A 17,722-nucleotide genomic window follows, 5' to 3' on the forward strand; every position below is an offset into this window, starting at 1 on the left:
GCAGGCGTAATGGATCTCTCCACGGTAGTTTACGCAGAGCAAATCGTAGGAAGCGTCGTTGCACGGACTCAATTCGTTCGGCACCGTTCGTATAATTGGGATTCCAAACGGCGGAGCAATACTCCAGTATCGACCGCACCAGTGAGCAATACAAAGACTTTAGACAGTAAATGTCAGAAAATTCTTTACCCATCCGAAAGATGAAGCCCAGGGTTTTGGAAGCCTTACCTACAACGTATGAGATATGCATTTTGTACGTCAGCTGGGAATCCAAAATTACGCCCAAGTCTTTGACATGACTCAGACGTTCTATGCTGGTATTCAAAAGCGTGTAGTCGAATCTAACGGGATTTTTAATCCGAGAAAAAGTGATCATCGAGCATTTTGCCGGATTGACTATCATACGGTTGACGTTACACCAATTGGCAAAGGATTCTAACTGACGTTGAAGGAAATAGCAATCTTCGATGGATTGGATTTGCAAGAACATTTTCAGGTCATCAGCATACGATAGGCGGGGAACTTCGAGTACAAAATTCACGTCATTGAAATATAGTAGGAAGACTAACGGACCCAAATGACTTCCTTGGGGTATTCCCGATGTAGCCACGAAGGAATCAGACCTGCAGTCGCCGATAGCAACCGTTAGTTGGCGGCCGGATAGATATGATCGGAACCATTCCAATAGAGTGCCATTTACTCCTAACTTGTCTAATTTGGCGATAGCGATGCAGTGGTTTAACTTATCAAAAGCAGCTGACAGATCTGTGTAGATGACATCTGTTTGAGCTCTTTTCGTCATGCTGTTCGTGATGAAAGATGTAAGGCACAATAAATTAGTACTAGTGGAGCGACCGGCTATGAATCCATGCTGAGTTTCAGACAGATACTGCTTGCTGTGAGAAAGCAGAGGATCCATCACAACGAGTTCGAACAGTTTTGATATTGCACTCAGCGAAGTTATTCCTCGATAATTGTCCACGTCACGTTTGTTCCCTTTCTTGTGCACAGGAAACATTTGTGCAATCTTCCAACATGAAGGAAAGATGCCACTGGATAAGGAAAGCCGAAACAGGAGGAGCAACGGATACTGCAAACTGGAAATGTGTCTTTTCAGGAAATTGGATGGAATACCATCAGGACCAGGTTTGATCGATGACTTTAGTTTTGATGCAGCAGAGGAGATCATTTCTTCGCTGATGTCGATAACACCTAGTACATGGCCATATAGGGGAACATTGTCTGCTGCGTGATGTACTTCGTTGTCGGTAAGCTGTTCATCGGTAAAAACGTCAGCAAACTTTAGCGAAAACAGTCTGCAGATCTCCTGCAGTGATGATACAGTTTCGCCCTTAAATGTCATAGAGGAAGGTAGGCCAGATTCCCCGCGTTGCTTGTTGACATGATTCCAAAACAGTTTAGGATGCGTTTTGAGATTGGTTTGGATCTTACTTTGATATCGGGAATAGCATATACGACTGACCCGTTTATAGGCGTTGTTGAGTCTGACGTAGTGATCCTTTAAGGAAAACGTGCGGTATTTAGTGTATTTCCTTAAGGCGGCTCTCTTGGCAGTTTTAAGTTCTCTTAATTCCCGAGTGTACCAGGACGGATGAGAGCTATTCTTGTGAACTTTTTGGGAACATGTCGGTCAATAACGTATGCCAAGATATGCGAGAAAGTCGACGCAGCATTTTCGACATTATCGGCAAGTATAGCGTCCCAAGGCATATCAGATAGTACGTCGACAATGCTTTGATGATCGGCCTTCTGAAAGTTGTATGATACGGAAGCGGGAAATACATTGAACTCGTTGGCCAGGCTCACCGGAATTCGGACAACTAAAGGAGGGTGATGAGGGACGAGCTTAACCATGGGAGCTGGAGCTGCGGCGATGAACGGGGCGACATCTTGCTTGCTCACAAAACATAAGTCCAAGCAACGTTGATTCTCATTCGCTACATGATTGATTTGAGATAGCATCGCCGTGCTGTAGTCATCGAGAAGATGCAAAGCACCCGAGTGAAATACTGACCGATGTCCATCGGGATAGAGGAAACCATTGTGAGACGGTCTCCACGAAACACCGGAAAGATTAAAGTCGCCAATGACAAGAAGCTCATCCGCCGCTGCCATACCCTCGACTACGGTGAAGACGGAACGGCAGTGGGTATCTAAGTAGTCAACGTCACGTGTTCTATCTGGAGGTATGTACACGGCACAAAGGAAAATGGCGCTCTTCTTCAATTGGATGGATATCCAGACTTGCTCCAAACATTGCCACGTGGAATTTTCAATTAGCCTTGCCTTCAAACCACGCCGTACAGCAATGATGACACCGCCACCAGTAGATTTCCTACTATTTTCAGGATTTCGGTCACACCGATACGCTTCGTATTCAGTACCAAACACTTGACTCGAGAGTGTGCGATCATCAAGCCAAGTTTCGATCAGGACAATAACATCGTAGCACTGAGCTGATGTTGCTAGACGATAGCTGTCTACTTCTGAGTTGATACCGCCTACGTTTTGGTAGTAAATCAAGAGATCATCGGTGTCGCGATCGATTGACCTGGTTGATGATACTACCGGAGAACTGCTGGAAGTTGCGTTGCGTTGCGTTGCGTTGCGTTGTAACGGAGTATTTCGTAGATTGCATACTGATAGTTGTCATGTATATTCTTTACCTTTCTTACCCCAATTGCTTATGGATTTCCATTTGGGATTCAATGGAAATCCAATTGGGGGTCCAAAATGATAAAACATGAAAGCTATCATTGCCGGCCACGCCCATCTTCTCCGTTACTAGGAAAGGGAAGGAAATGATGATATGACATCTACTTAACGAGAGGCCAGCGACTCACCGACGCCCTCATAGATGTCAAGGAATTGGATGGTGGGTAGGGTATGTGGTTTAGGAGTATCATTATAAGCAAATGATAAAAAATTTGTGGAAATACGTTGGGAGTGACTTTGCTAAGAAATTTATGTCACTCCATTATCCTTGCCGATGATTTTCCTCGGATGGGGCGAAGGTATTAGCCTTGCCCTGGCTAATAGCCAAGGTTTAAGCGCCTTTGCTCGCTCTCTGAAACGAAAAAAGAGCAAAAAGAAATTAAATTCCCCTTCCCCCCTGATATGATAATGATTTTGATCAACAAATGAATTCTAAGTGGATGAATAAATGATCAAACGGCTGCAAACAAGCCTCTATTGTCGTAGCAGAAGCAAACCCGCCTCAATACGACAGGCAGAAGCACATGTTTGTGATTCAAACGCGATCGACTGTTGTTCAATTTCGATACACATAGTTGGGTAGAGAGAAAAGATGTGAAATATTGCTAAAGTAGGATTCGATGGATAGATAAATTCCTGATGATACAGGCTTCTGCATTTATTCGTCAGCACAAGTTCATTTGTCAACAAAGTATTGTTGTCCCATATACAACAACTCTATGTTGGTGCCGATCTACTGAACAGACGTTGATGCGAAAGCCTCCGATATCATTGAAACCGGTGAAATGTAGAAAATATTTTACAAGTCTGTACTTAAAATATGGACACAAACACCTGGAGACAACATAGAGTCAGCCCTTGCAACTACCGAGCGGCAACATACGCATACATCATTCACACAATGTCATATAAACTAATCTCCTAAGAACAGGGCACTCACAAATAATAGAAAAAAATGTGCAAAACTGGTACCCAATTTTTCAATTTACAATAAAAAAAACCACAATCCACAATCAGAATTTAAAAAATAAAATAAAATGTATGAATTATGTAAGAATATTCGAAGATATATCAAAAATACATTAGTATAAGAGAACATAGTGTTGAAATATATAATTTCATATTATATGAAAATATTTGTAAGAAATAAAGTATAATTTGATATGTAAATGTAAGCAATGTATAAATTAGATTGTGATTTTTTTTTGCAAATCTTAAATGAAAATTAAAGTAAACATGTAGAAATGTATGGGAATATTCGTAAATAAATTATATTTTTTGAAAATACTTTGAAATACATCAAAATTAATTAAGATATACGATTATTTTTGAATACATGAAATATTATGAAAATACCTGACGACATAAAAAAATATACGAATATACAGAGTGTTCAATAAGTACGAATACAAATGTTTGATCATTGTGTTTGTAACCCCAATGTACATATTCTGTATAAGTATTGGTGTCAGCGTTAGCGGTATATATACGCAAACGAATGTTTGTGGTGTTGACATTCTGTCACTTGTTGTTTGTTTATTACGCGCGGTGAAAATGGATTGGGGCATTGTAAACAGCATTTTTTGAAGGTCAAAATCATTGCGGTGTACTACAAAACTGAGATTTTGGGGAAGATTGATACCCCCAGTGGCCCGGTGATAAGACGAAGATCAGCCCTACATGTTCCAATAGGACGATAACCCTTTATACACGGAAAATGCGATTTAAGCCTTATATGGGGACAATTTCATCGACTTTTTGGACAAAACTTTGCGACCTCTCAGCTTCCCGGATTTGAACCCTCTTAACTTTCTTGTTTGGTCCTTTATTATGTTAAAGCTGTACGAATACAAGGTCAGTAACTTGGACCAGTTACGGCAAGGTGATGGTCTTTCGTGTTTGCTATTCAACATCGCTTTGGAAGGTGTAATACGAAGAGCAGGGATTAACACGAGTGGTACAATTTTCAATAAGTCCGTCAAGCTATTTGGTTTCGCCGACGACATAGATATTATGGCACGTAACTTTGAGAAGATGGAGGAAGCCTACATCAGACTGAAGAGGGAAGCTAAGCGGATCGGACTAGTCATCAACACGTCGAAGACGAAGTACATGAAAGGAAGAGGTTCAAGAGAGGACAATGTGAGCCACCCACCGCGAGTTTGCATCGGTGGTGACGAAATCGAGGTGGTAGAAGAATTTGTGTACTTGGGCTCACTGGTGACTGCCGAAAATGACACCAGCAGAGAAATTCGGAGACGCATAGTGGCTGGAAATCGTACGTACTTTGGACTCCGCAAGACGCTCCGATCGAATAGAGTTCGCCGCCGTAGCAAACGAACAATCTACAAAACGCAAATGAGACCGGTAGTCCTCTACGGACACGGGACCTGGACGATGCTCATGGATGACCAACGCGCACATTTAGTTGTCGAAAGGAAAGTGCTGCGTACCATCTATGGTGGGGTGCAGATGGCGGACGGTACGTGGAGGAGGCGAATGAACCACGAATTGCATCAGCTGTTGGGAGAACCAACCATCGTTCACACCGCGAAAATCGGACGACTGCGATGGGCCGGGCACGTAGCCAGAATGTCGGACAGTAACCCGGTGAAAATGGTTCTCGACAACGATCCGACGGGCACAAGAAGGCGAGGTGCGCAGCGGGCAAGGTGGATCGATCAGGTGGAAGATGACTTGCGGACCCTCCGTAGACTGCGTGGTTGGCGACGTGTAGCCATGGACCGAGCCGAATGGAGAAGACTCTTATATACCGCACAGGCCACTTCGGCCTTAGTCTGAATAAATAAATAAATAAACTTGGACCAGTCCAAGACGTAATTCTCAAAATCTGGAACGAAATGCCCATGCAGACCGTGCGTGCCGCTTGCGATGGATTTCAGAAACGTTTGAAGCTCGTGAAGAAGTACAAAATAAAGGTCATTCCAGAAGAAATGTTACAAACGTTCCTTATAAACAATACTCTCAATGAAATGTAACCGGGAAAATAAATAATTTAATTACAATTTTTAAACATTTTTTGAAAGTGTATTTGAACTTATTGAACACCCTGTATATGACAGTATGAATAAGCGTTTGAAAATATTTCGGTATCAATATGGCAATGTAGGAATGTATTAGCAAATGAGATCGATATACAATATTTGGAAATGCTTAACAATATATCAAAATGTGTGTTAGGACGTTAAAAAGTCAGTGTTCATGGCAAATATTGAAAGAATGTATAAAAAGTAAATACTGGACATCCACCGGCCATTTAGTATCATTGTATACAAATGGAAAATATTCCTAGCAGATTTATGTGTAATATATTAGTAAAACAAGAAGGTGTACTCACTTTTTAGTGTGCCCTAAAGCGACCTACCTTCCTCTGCCATTACTTGACTTACTGTCTTTATGACCTTGGTATTCTATCTCCCAGAACATTCCCACTTCATGTCGTTTGGAGGATGTGCGGTCTTTGGATCCCTTCGAATGCTTGTTACCCGAACAATCACCTAATATCACCATCAAATTCCTCCGGAAGGTTTGAGATTTGCAATAGAGTGTATGGGGCAATGCTCCAGGAGCATATCCTGAGCTAGATACTTCGTACAAGCACGAACTAGCTTCATTTCCTTTTTTGCTTCCTCATAAGCTGCACTAATTTAAACTTTGCACAAAACTGCACTTTTTTACGAATAACATTTTGAAAACTTTTTGACGGAGGTGAAAATATCGTCCATTCACTTACATTGGTTACTACGATCTCTACCGGAGAACTGCTGGAAGTTAGATCCGAATCAGGCAGCGAATGTTCATTGTTGCATAGGTACTTGCCTGGAGTAAGGTGCTGGGAGATTTCCAATCCACATCTAAACTCAGGGCCAGGACGACTTGGATGAACTCTGGCAGCAGATGGCGCGACTGAGATAGAGGGACTGGAAAAATCTCCCGAGAAGCTTACTGCGGTGCGTCCTGGACACTCTGCAGAGGCGACTGGCCGGCAAGCGACGATGGGCGAATAGGAGGACGTGGAGATATGCGAGATACATTGTTCACTAGAATACAGTGCAGCTTTAGGAACAGACCCATTTGAATGTTGTTCATACTTGCCGAACACAGGAGTTCGGAAGACCCCATTTCTAGCCCCAAATCAATCGCATCTTGGGCCATGGTCGCTCCTCCAAGGAAGGAGAGCTCCTGTGTGCTTTGAGCGGCACACGGTCGCTTTGATAGGGCCTGATTGCGGATACGTTGCGTTCAAGTAGCATGTTTCCTACGCTGTTAGTAAGGCTTCTCAGACGCTGGGATTCATTTTTAGAGTAGCAAAGAAATGATAATTATTGCCTTAAATCACTGTACTGTTCTTTGAGTCGGTCTACCCTGCAGAATTGTTCAGAATTTTGAAGTCCTAACTATAACAACGGATTTGAGAGAATCGAATCCGGACAGCGCCGCCACCATTCCGGAGTACCAATTATAGTATGCATGGTGCTATAACAGGATTGCAAAGGTTCTTTAATCGAGTGGCTGCGTTGTTAGATTTCAACATTTCTCGACAAACGTTTTTTTTTCAATTTCTTCTCTGAGCACGGAAATTAACTATTCATATATTATGATTCTCTATGTATTTTATTTTATGAAAAGTGATCAGCTTATATTAATATTAACAATTTTTGAGTCTATATACCCTTTTAAAGTATTAAAAAAATCGGCTAAACATAAAGCCCTACATCCAACCAGCGACTGTTAGATTTTGTAACAATTCTGTACAAGAACCTACCAAAACCTGTAATACTAATGACACACTGATGGTATTCGTACCATGGTACAAGAATCTTGAAATGAGTGCCATACATATAATTGTCTTCATTAAAGATATCCTTGGAATTATTTTCTTGTCGCCTTGTGCCATGGTACAAATATCACAGGTGTTTCCTTAGTATAACCAGTTTTCCGCGAGCGGTACTGACCGCCAGCTTGCCTGCGGATTAGTCTCTGATTTGACATTTGTGGAGGTCAACTGCACCCACCGTTCGAGCATTTTGATCAATGTGGTATATAAAAAGGCTTGAATTCACTTAATCATCACCTTCTTATATGCCACATTGGTCAGAATGCTCGGAGCGGTGTATGCAGTTGACCTCCACAAATGTTAAATCAGAGACTAATTCGCAGGCAAGCTGGTGGCCATTACCGCTCGAGGAAAACTGGATAAGAACTGGACATATGCGAAATTGTTAGATTCTTATACAAAAAATGTAAGCTCTTTGTTTGGGAGCTAACATTTTTTGTTGGGTGGTTGGTTGTACCCATAGCATTATTAGTCTGTCAGTAAACAAACTTCTTAAAAATGTTTTCAATTACTTCTTTATTCCACACAGACCCAGTCCGGTGTGGCTCAGCGATACCCCGTGATGATTTACATCCACGGTGGTGAGTTCGTTCGGGGAGCTTCGAATGTATTTCCAGGGCACATGCTGGCCGCATTCTACGAAGTAGTGGTCGTCACCTTCAACTATCGTCTCGGGGCGCTCGGGTTTCTGTCCACCGGAGATGAGAACTCACCGGGCAACTACGGTATTCTGGATCAGATTATGGCAGTACGGTGGGTGTACGACAACATAGAGGCGTTCAACGGAGACCGTAACTTGATAACTCTCTTCGGTCCGGGTGCGGGAGCTGCATCCGCTGGGTTGTTGATGGTAGCGCCTCAAACCAAGGACATCATCGCACGAGTCATAGCCCAATCTGGTGCGGCAGTTGCCGACTGGGCGCTAATTGTAGATAAGTATCGAGCGCAGAATACAAGCCGAGTCTTCGGTCAAATGGTTGGATGTTCAATCGAAACGTCGTGGAAATTGGTAAACTGCATGCGACAAGGTCGTAGTTTCTTCGAGCTAGGAAACGCAGAATTTGCTCCGCATGTTGGTCTGTTCCCATGGGGACCCGTTCTGGATATCAATTTTACCTTTCCTGGCGATGAGTGGTACGAAGGTTGGAGAGAACGAGACTGGCATTTCCTGTCGGAAACTCCTGAGCAGCTAATTAAAAAAGGACAATACAACCGAGGATTGCACTACATGAGCGGAGTAACGCTACAGGAAGCTGCCTTTGTGATTTCGCAGAACGAATCGCTAGCGCCGTACTACGAAGTCGATGAAAAATTCTTCAAGCAGAAAGTATGGGAACTAGTTTATCGGTATAACTACACATTGAATTTGAATGGCACGTATGAGGCTATAAAATATATGTACACTCATTGGCCAGATCCACAGAATACAACCTTTATCAGGGAGCAGTACATAAATGTAAGTTCTATAAGCATTCTATTCTAGACGCGCATGACTAACCTATACTTTATATAGCTTCTTTCGGATTTCCTTTACCGAGCCCCGGCAGATAAGATGACTAAGCTTCTGGTGGAAAGACGACTTCCGGTCTACAGCTACGTTATGAACACGACAATTGAAGCTCTCAAACTTCCAGAATGGCGAAAAGTACCGCACGATATCGAGCATTATCTTCTAACAGGGGCACCTTTCATGGATGTTGAGTTTTTTCCCAGAAAAGCCCGTCTTGATCGATTAATGTGGACCGATAATGATCGCAATATGAGTCACTTCTTTATGAAAACATTCTCGGATTTTGCACGCTATGGAAACCCAACGCCGCAACAAGTGCTGGGACTATTTTTTGAGCCGGCTAGAAATGGTGAACTCAAATATTTGAACCTGAACACCACGTACAACTCTACAATTCGAATGAATTTCCGCCAAACGGAAAGTGCTTTTTGGACACAGGTAATTTTTTTGGTATGAACGCTACTAGTGCTATTTGACCTATTTTTTTTTGTTACAGTACATTCCCACAGTGGTCGGAGTAATGGTGCCAACTTATCCCCCTACTACGGAGTTCTGGTGGGAGCCTAAGGAACCACTGCAGATAGCTTTCTGGAGTATGTCCGCCGCGTGTCTGCTTCTGATCGTGTTGGTAGTTATATGCTGTATACTGTGGCGAAACGCAAAGAGGTACGGATAGGTAGGAGATCTTAAAATTCTTTTAGACTTACACCCTGCAGTTGAATGGTAGTCTTTGCACCACATAGCTCCTCAGCATGGGTTCCGTAGGTTTGCAAACTAATGGTGTTGCTGTATTATTGGGTAGATAGGTATTTTAGAGTTGAAAAATGCTTTCATTTCAAATAGTGCATGATTCGATAACTTTAAACTGGTAATGTTCAACATTTCTTTAATCTTTCTGTATCACAGGCAATCAGATCGGTTCTACGACGATGGAGTTTTTGTAGTGGATAATCCAGAATCCGAGCGCGATGTTGGAATCGACAACAATGTTTTGCAGGCTCAACCACTTAGAACGCGAGATAATATCTACGAGTACCGTGATTCACCGGCGAAATACAAATCTCCACCAAACGATTCCTCTTCGATCCGGTCCCCCAGTTCGCTGGCGATGACACAAACCACTGCCAAGTCTATCTCCGGAAGTCAGAGCTCCCTGCGTAGTGCCATTTCAATGAAAGAAACAACCAACATAAGTCCTATTCCTCGGTCCGAGTCAAACTTTGATCGCAACATCAAGTACGCCGAACGCGGGGTGGACACCGAAATCAATAAAAACGGAAAGTACCACAGTACGGATTCCAGAGGTGCCCTTAGTGATACGAAATCGAGGGAATTTTCAACCAGTACACCTATCGAACCGGATCCGAGATCTCAGCAACCGACTCCGCAACCGGCTAGCCGGGGAACAGGTCGAGTCGGATACGATCGTAGCAACAATGCAAGTCGAACGAATTTAATCGAAGGAATTCCGCAGACCGAGGTTTAGGTGGTAAGTTAAGATATGAAACACGTTAAGGTTTAGGATAGACTAGATTAGCCCATTTGTAACGAAGTTTACCAGTTACAAAATGCCACGCGTCCCCATCACAACACAAATCAACCTCGATTATCCCAACATATCAGGTTAGGTTTATTTAACGATAAGACAAACCGCTTTAGCCTTAAGAAGACAATCGAAGCCGTACTGTAGGAAGTTTACATACAAAAATCTACAATAGATTGACGTTATCGAATAAGTGAAACAAAAGCACCAAGTGCCTTAAATCTTAGGTAGGTAAATAGTTGATGTGTTCGTTGAAATTCAGTCTTTAAACTTCATAGATTTTTGTCATCATCCATAACATATTATACATTATTCCATACAACTGTTAAATTTCGCTTCAAAAATTTAAATCATCGGCTGCATCACAAGCCTTATGATTCCTCTACCCATTTTGTTTTCAATTCTTGCATTTTACTGCTTTACTATTATTAGAATTGAATCATTTGTTTGAGAAACTGCTATATCCATTTTACACAATTCCGAGAAAACAACAACAAAAAAAGTTTTCAACAAATTGGCACCGAATCTTTCGATTTCTTCAATATAGATCAAAAACTCAAGCAGTATTCCATAATTGCACTTAATTGTTAATTCCTCGTTTTCATATTCGTTTTAGTTCCTTCAGAGGTCTCATATAGAGGTCGAATTCCAACGAGCGTCAGTTAGCTGTTATTTTAAGATAAACAAATATAAGACTCTCAAACACACATACAGACTAGGCAGTAGCATGCGTTTGGAGTCAAACACGTACTGAATGTTATATTTAGTAGTAAAAGTCAGATTTAGCCAATTTTATTAGTAGATTTATTGAGAATTAATTCGTTTTATCTAAATGTAAATAAATGTGCTGTGCATGTCCATATGTTTCAGTGTATCCGTCCAATTGTGTTTAAGTGTACCGCGTCAACCTTTTTTGTTGTTGCTCGTGTTTTTAATTACTAAGCTTTATTTTAACTCTTGCCTATACTGCCGTGAATCGCATATCTATCCCATATTTGCTGGGTTTCCTATTGATATAGGACAAATATGCGATTCTCAGTAGTATAGATAGTTTATGTTTTCTATCACGTTTTTTGTTCTATTTAGCTCCTAGGTACTTACTTCACTTTCGTGTTCTCCCGCTTTTGCATGAATTAAAGCAGAACAAATTTAGGCCAACCCGTGCAAATATTCTTTTTAAGCCCACCTTGCGTTAGATTTATGTAAATATACGTTTATGGTGTCCTCCATTTCATACATTCCTGAACAAGAACTTCAGCTTGCTTCCACTTACTCCAAAGTTGTTCATTTAGACTAACCTATTTCGCTATTATTAAGTTAGGGAAAGGCAAGCATTTAAAAATCATTCTGTACATATAGTGATGACTTTTTTCGATTGATTACCATTTAAGTATTAATGAGTTTAGTTTTGCTGCACAATTATTCGTGGAACAATTAGGTAGCAGAGTAGTAATTTTATTAGGATAAGTAGAGTGGCATAGTTTTAACAAACGATAAACGAAAATAAAGTTCTCTTTTACAAAAAATATCACTATTTATTCTGTTCAAAGTCCCAGATATGAATCTTTCTTAAGGTGGTTATACAACAAAGCCACAAATCGGCCATCTTGGAAACCACGTGTTTTTTCTAGTGATTTTTCAAGAGCACGAATTGAGAAAACCTCAATGCCCATGGGTATGAAACATCCGTAGATCGTTTGCTTACTCATGCTTAACAATCGACTTTAATTTCAGCATTGTGCGGCAATTATTACGCTAGATTTGAACTTTTGACAATAGGAGTAGAAAATCGTGTGGTGAATTTGAAATTCACCACATGGCTTGATTGTATAATCACCTTAAATACATACCTGATACCAAACAATGGCAATGAGGAAAAATTAGTACGTTTTGACAGTTGTGTACCCAACATATTTGGGAACGAGAACAAAGGAAACCGCAACGACATTCTTCCTCTATGGTCTATTAGTATTGTCGGGCCGCCACCAAACCGGACCGCGCGATTGAGCACTCGCGCTGCGACGCGAGTCGCGACAATTTGAAATATTTCATTCGTAGTGCGCATCATGCACGCATGGATGTACTATCATGCGCACTAATCAGAAATGAGTTGCGACGTCTGATAACTGTAGATATTTCTTTTTATTGAAAACAAATTTTCGATTTTCTACTATACACGGAATAATCTGACCAGCAAGCCTCCCGCGAAACGCGGGACGTCTATCTAGATTGAGTCACTGGCTTGAAAATAAATCCTCCAAAAGTGCATTCCACATATAGTTTTGCCCAAAAAAATGGAAAAAATATTTGTATGTATGAGTTGTTCAGAGCATTAGTGATTAATCATAGATTTAATCATGATTAATGAAGAATTGCTTATTTAATTATTGTTCATTAATCATAATCATACAAAAAATACGATTCACTCATTAATCACTAATCGTTAATCATAGATTTTTGCATTTAATCATTAATCACTAATCATATTCATGATTGTTTTGAGTTTATTCATTGATCATCAATTTTAATCATTGCATACATCGCTTTTATTCATTAATCTTTAATCATAATCATACAATTTCAAAGGTAAAAAAACATAATTTGGTCGAACGGTTACTTGATTATTGGTCACTATGCAAATCATTTAATTTGATTATTCATAATCATTAATCATTAATCATATCGATCGTTAATCAATAAATCATACACATATTGTGTCAACATTTAATCATGATCGGTGATCAATAATCATACTTTAAAGGTTTTATTCATTAATCATAATCGTTAATCATAGCAAAAAATTAATTTAATCATTAATCATAATCATTATTCATTGTCAAAAATTAATAAATCATTAATCATAATCTTTAATCATAGAGTTGAATGATTTAAGGTGGTTATATAACAAAGCCACAAATCGGCCATCTTGGAAACCACGTGCTTTTTCCTCTCATACGGCACATAGTGGTGATACAACCGTAGAATCATTTACTTACTTATGCTTCACAATCGACTTCAGTTTCAGCACTGTATGAAAAGTATAATGTCGTATTTTACCAGTTGAAGATGGGAGTGGAAAAACATGTGGTGAATTTGAAATTCACCACTGGACTGATTGTATAATCACCTTAATCATAACAAATTTAATCATTCATTGGAAGCTTTATTCATTAACGCTCTGGACTGCCGTTCTACGCATAATTGTCCCATGTTACATTTAATGAAAAAATTCAAACTCGAGTCAATTTGTCCCACCAATTTAATAATCGATTCGATCCTGAAATTTAACAAATATTTTTGGGATGTTATGAGCGTAGGCAACACTTTTCCAGGACATAAAACGAATCCCTACTTATTTAAACGGTTTTCAGCCTCTATTATCATCAGACAACAACTTCATTTTTTCAGTGGGACAAATTGACTCGAGTTTGATATTTTTCATCAAGGGTAACATGGGACAATTATGCGTAGAAGGGCAGTGGAGTTGTTATAAATTTGTAAAACGAAGTTGAAAAATGCAGCGCCCCGCGAAACCCGGGACATCTGGTCACATTATCTATTACCTCTATTCGTCAAATATATCGTAAATGCTCGTAATCTGAAAAGATCATACAAACTGATAGTTAATTTTATGCTGTGTTTTGAGCATACACATAGGGGAAGAGGGGGTATGCTCGGCCCCTGAAGCATTTGGTGCAATTGAAAGTAATGGGAAGCCCAAACTTATGTGATCTACATACAGAATCTTTCTTTTGGTCATTATCTAGCCTATGCAGGTAAGCCCGTAACACCTGGGGGATGAGCCCGTCACATTATAAAATAAGCCTCAATTTTGTTTTCTTGCATGAATTTTTCGTAGATAATAGTATGGAAACGGCAGGTGTTCCCGTCTGGCAGTTGCAATTTGTTTCACCCTTTTAAAACGGCAATATTTACGTAATATTGGGTCCAACAAGCTGGATCGTTAATTTGTAGTAAGCAAGAAATTTACCTTACTTTTATTCCTCGTGGGTAAATTTGATGTCTTTATGCACGTTGTTTATCGCTTCCAAAATCCTGGATAAATCTTTCCGGTTGATAATGCTGAAAATGTCGTTCACGTATCTCCACCATTTCTCGGACAGTACTCCTTGTTCCTCTAGGTTACCCTCCAAATTCGCCATGAATAATTCGCAAAAAACGGTGATAGCGGATTTGCCATCAGTGCACCCTTCGTTTGTGTGTAGAAGCTTTCACGGAATGTAAAGTAGTTCTCATTCATGCACAATCTTGCAAACATGAGATACATCTTTGCATTTCCTCGCCATGCTGTATCCGTCCTTTGTGCTAGTAGCCTACATGTCTTCCAAAAGGTTCAGAGCATCCTTCACTGGAACGCTTGAGAACAATGCCGCTACGTCGAATGATACCATGATGTCCTCTTCATCGATGTTTCCTGATTCCAATATCCTCTTGGTGAACTCCTGGGTGTTTACAAACTGATCTGCTGGGGAACGGCTTCGGCATACTCTGGAATTCCTTGACTTCGAATAATTGAATCATTTACTGCGAAAAAATCAACGATGTGTACAAATTATAAAAAAGAACATATACACACTTAACTCATTTCACAGTATTCGGTAAATTTTACCGAATTCTCAACAGCAGATCTTTTCGGTAATTATTTTACAGATTTTTTGTAATTTTTTCCATTGTTCAACTGTCAAAATCACCGAAAATCAGTAAAATTATTTACCGAACAGTTCTGCTGTTGAGATTTCGGTAAAATTTTACCGAATTCGGCGATTTATTTTAAGTGTGTATAATCAATTAACCAAACTCTAGTTTAACCCTTTATAAGGCAGACGAATCTAAACAATAAATTGGCAAAAACAACAATAGGACATGTTGACATGGTATTAAACTCAAATGTATGTTTGTTATACTTTAAACAGTTCAGAAACATTGAAAAATTGGTGGCAATATAGTTGCCACTGCCCGTCAAGCGGGACAACATTGGTGGCAATATAGGGGACCAGGGGGCATTATGAACACCCGGGGCAGATTGGACACCCTCAATATTCTTGTTAATTCAATCATTTTTCTACTTCCAATGCAGTGAACTCTATAATCCTTTCATAAACAACTAATTTATAGCGTAGAAGTCATTGTTTTATCTTCTTAGCGCATAAATTTGACAAAAAAGTTAAAATGTCTTCCAAATGATTAAAAATTATAAGTTTCACCTCCCATAAAATAAGCTTTACTTTACCATAGAGGATGATTTCTCAATTATTGATCATCCCATAGCAAAATTCTGTTATTTACAGTGCTCTGGCATGTATTTGTGACAAGTTTCCTTGATTTTTACAAAATTTTCTAGGTTTTCATATCGTGTTATTTTCGTGTTATCATGGTGCAGAATTATAAATCGCTATAAAAGTTCCAGTACATGACATATATACCATAGAAGTCGCTGAAACTGCAACAAAAAAGGAAGTGTTTTGTATAGATTTGGCAATCTCGTTGACAAATTGATCGGTACAACCCATTGGAAGGATTGGCGATGCCAGTATGCTGGATAAGAGCATGCATAGATTATGCAATGTTTAGAGGAGAGACGATTGGGAAGGGGTCTTGCAATAAGTGTGAGGATCCATATAAAAAACCCAGATTAATCCACCTAGCGTTGGTGATGTCTTTCTCGCATTTAGTTAAGACACCAAGCTTATATGGGGCGTAAATGGTTCGATGTACCATTTTCTTCATAACTTTAAACGCAATGACCGATCGTTTTCAAATTCAATAGTGATCAACAAGGCTTTGTCCCCTGTCGAATAAAACTTGTTGCGAAGAAATCGGTTAAGGATTACTATGCGAAAAGTTGTCTAATGTTTTTTCAAGCTTTTGTGCACACACATACACACACACATACACACATACATACACACGGACAGACAGACATCGAGCTGAGTCGATTGGTATATAACACTATGGGTCTCAGAGGCTTCTATAAAAAGTCCGTTTTCGGAGTGAAATGATAGCCTTTCGGTACAACTTTGTTGTACGAGAAAGGCAAAAATCATATGCTTCATACCAAAAGTTCTACATACATGTATGAGGCCGGCTCAAAGTGGCAAATTTTTGCGTTACGTAATCAATCTTCTTCTATTCACCTTGGAATTAAAATAGAAATCGACCATATATGACATCGCTTAAGAAGAGGTAAATAGATTTTCGGATGTTGATGATCCAAACACAATTTTAGGTCGTCTCATACAAAAGCATGACAGGAAGATGAACAAATTGGGTAATATTTTTGTTGGATTGTCCATAAAATAGGTTACGATGGCATATAATCACGAGTAAGATAATTTTCTTCATTTTTTATAAGGGTGTCCATACTGCCCCATGGGGGTGTTCAATAGAGTGATTCAAAATTTGACTTTTTTGCTCCCCCATGCTTAAACGATTGCATTTGCCTTTTTATTTATCCACCTAAATTTTTAGCTAATTTGGTTAAGTAAATTGAGTGAGCACGCCCGGTTTGAAGTTTGTATGAAAATTGCTATGAAAACAGTAACTTTCATGGAAAACCGTTCCCCAACGCTTCCCTTTAAGCTCTAAAAACATACGAGTACATCGGCAACTTAAGAAATTTTACAAGGAAAGAGGACGTCTTTGTTGCGAAACGATTTGATGATCACAAGAAAAGTTATTAGGGAAATACTGAATCGTGGGAAATTCAATTTAACACGTAAAAGAATAACATCAATATCAATAATCAGCATTTTTGTTTTCTTCATAACTTTGCTTCCAAACGAAAAATCGCTTCGCAACAACGACTGCCTTTCAGCTTGAGATGTATTTTGTGTAGGCAATGTGTTGATTATATTTAAATAGTTCATGGGCCACCTCACGGAACGGTCTTCCACATAAGGGTCAGTTTTCACAGTAATTTCCATACAAACTTCAAATGACGTGTGCACAGTCAAATTACATCCAAAATTGCTAAAAATTTAGGAGGATTATTAAAATGGCAAATGCAACCGTTTAAGCATCGGGGGGCAAAAAAGTCAAAATTTGAATCACTCTA

General features: G+C 39.8%; 1 protein-coding gene across 2 annotated transcripts in view; it reads left to right on the forward strand.

The window, feature by feature from the left end:
* The window catches only part of LOC134212190 (cholinesterase), a 55,512-nt gene extending 43,337 nt beyond the window's left edge, over window positions 1-12,175 (forward strand). Inside the window, exons 5-8 of one of the 2 annotated variants that reach the window (XM_062689831.1) lie at window positions 8,124-9,050; window positions 9,108-9,542; window positions 9,601-9,780; window positions 10,011-10,148. In XM_062689831.1, the coding sequence (XP_062545815.1) occupies window positions 8,124-9,050; window positions 9,108-9,542; window positions 9,601-9,780 (1,542 nt within the window). In that variant the 3' untranslated portion in view covers window positions 10,011-10,148. Of the gene's footprint in view, window positions 1-8,123; window positions 9,051-9,107; window positions 9,543-9,600; window positions 9,781-10,010 lie in introns of both variants that reach the window. The other variant, XM_062689830.1, reaches the window with a different exon arrangement.
* Window positions 12,176-17,722: the final 5,547 nt, after the last annotated feature.

Source organism: Armigeres subalbatus, chromosome 2 (genome assembly GCF_024139115.2).
Source record: "Armigeres subalbatus isolate Guangzhou_Male chromosome 2, GZ_Asu_2, whole genome shotgun sequence".
NCBI lineage: Eukaryota > Metazoa > Arthropoda > Insecta > Diptera > Culicidae > Armigeres > Armigeres subalbatus.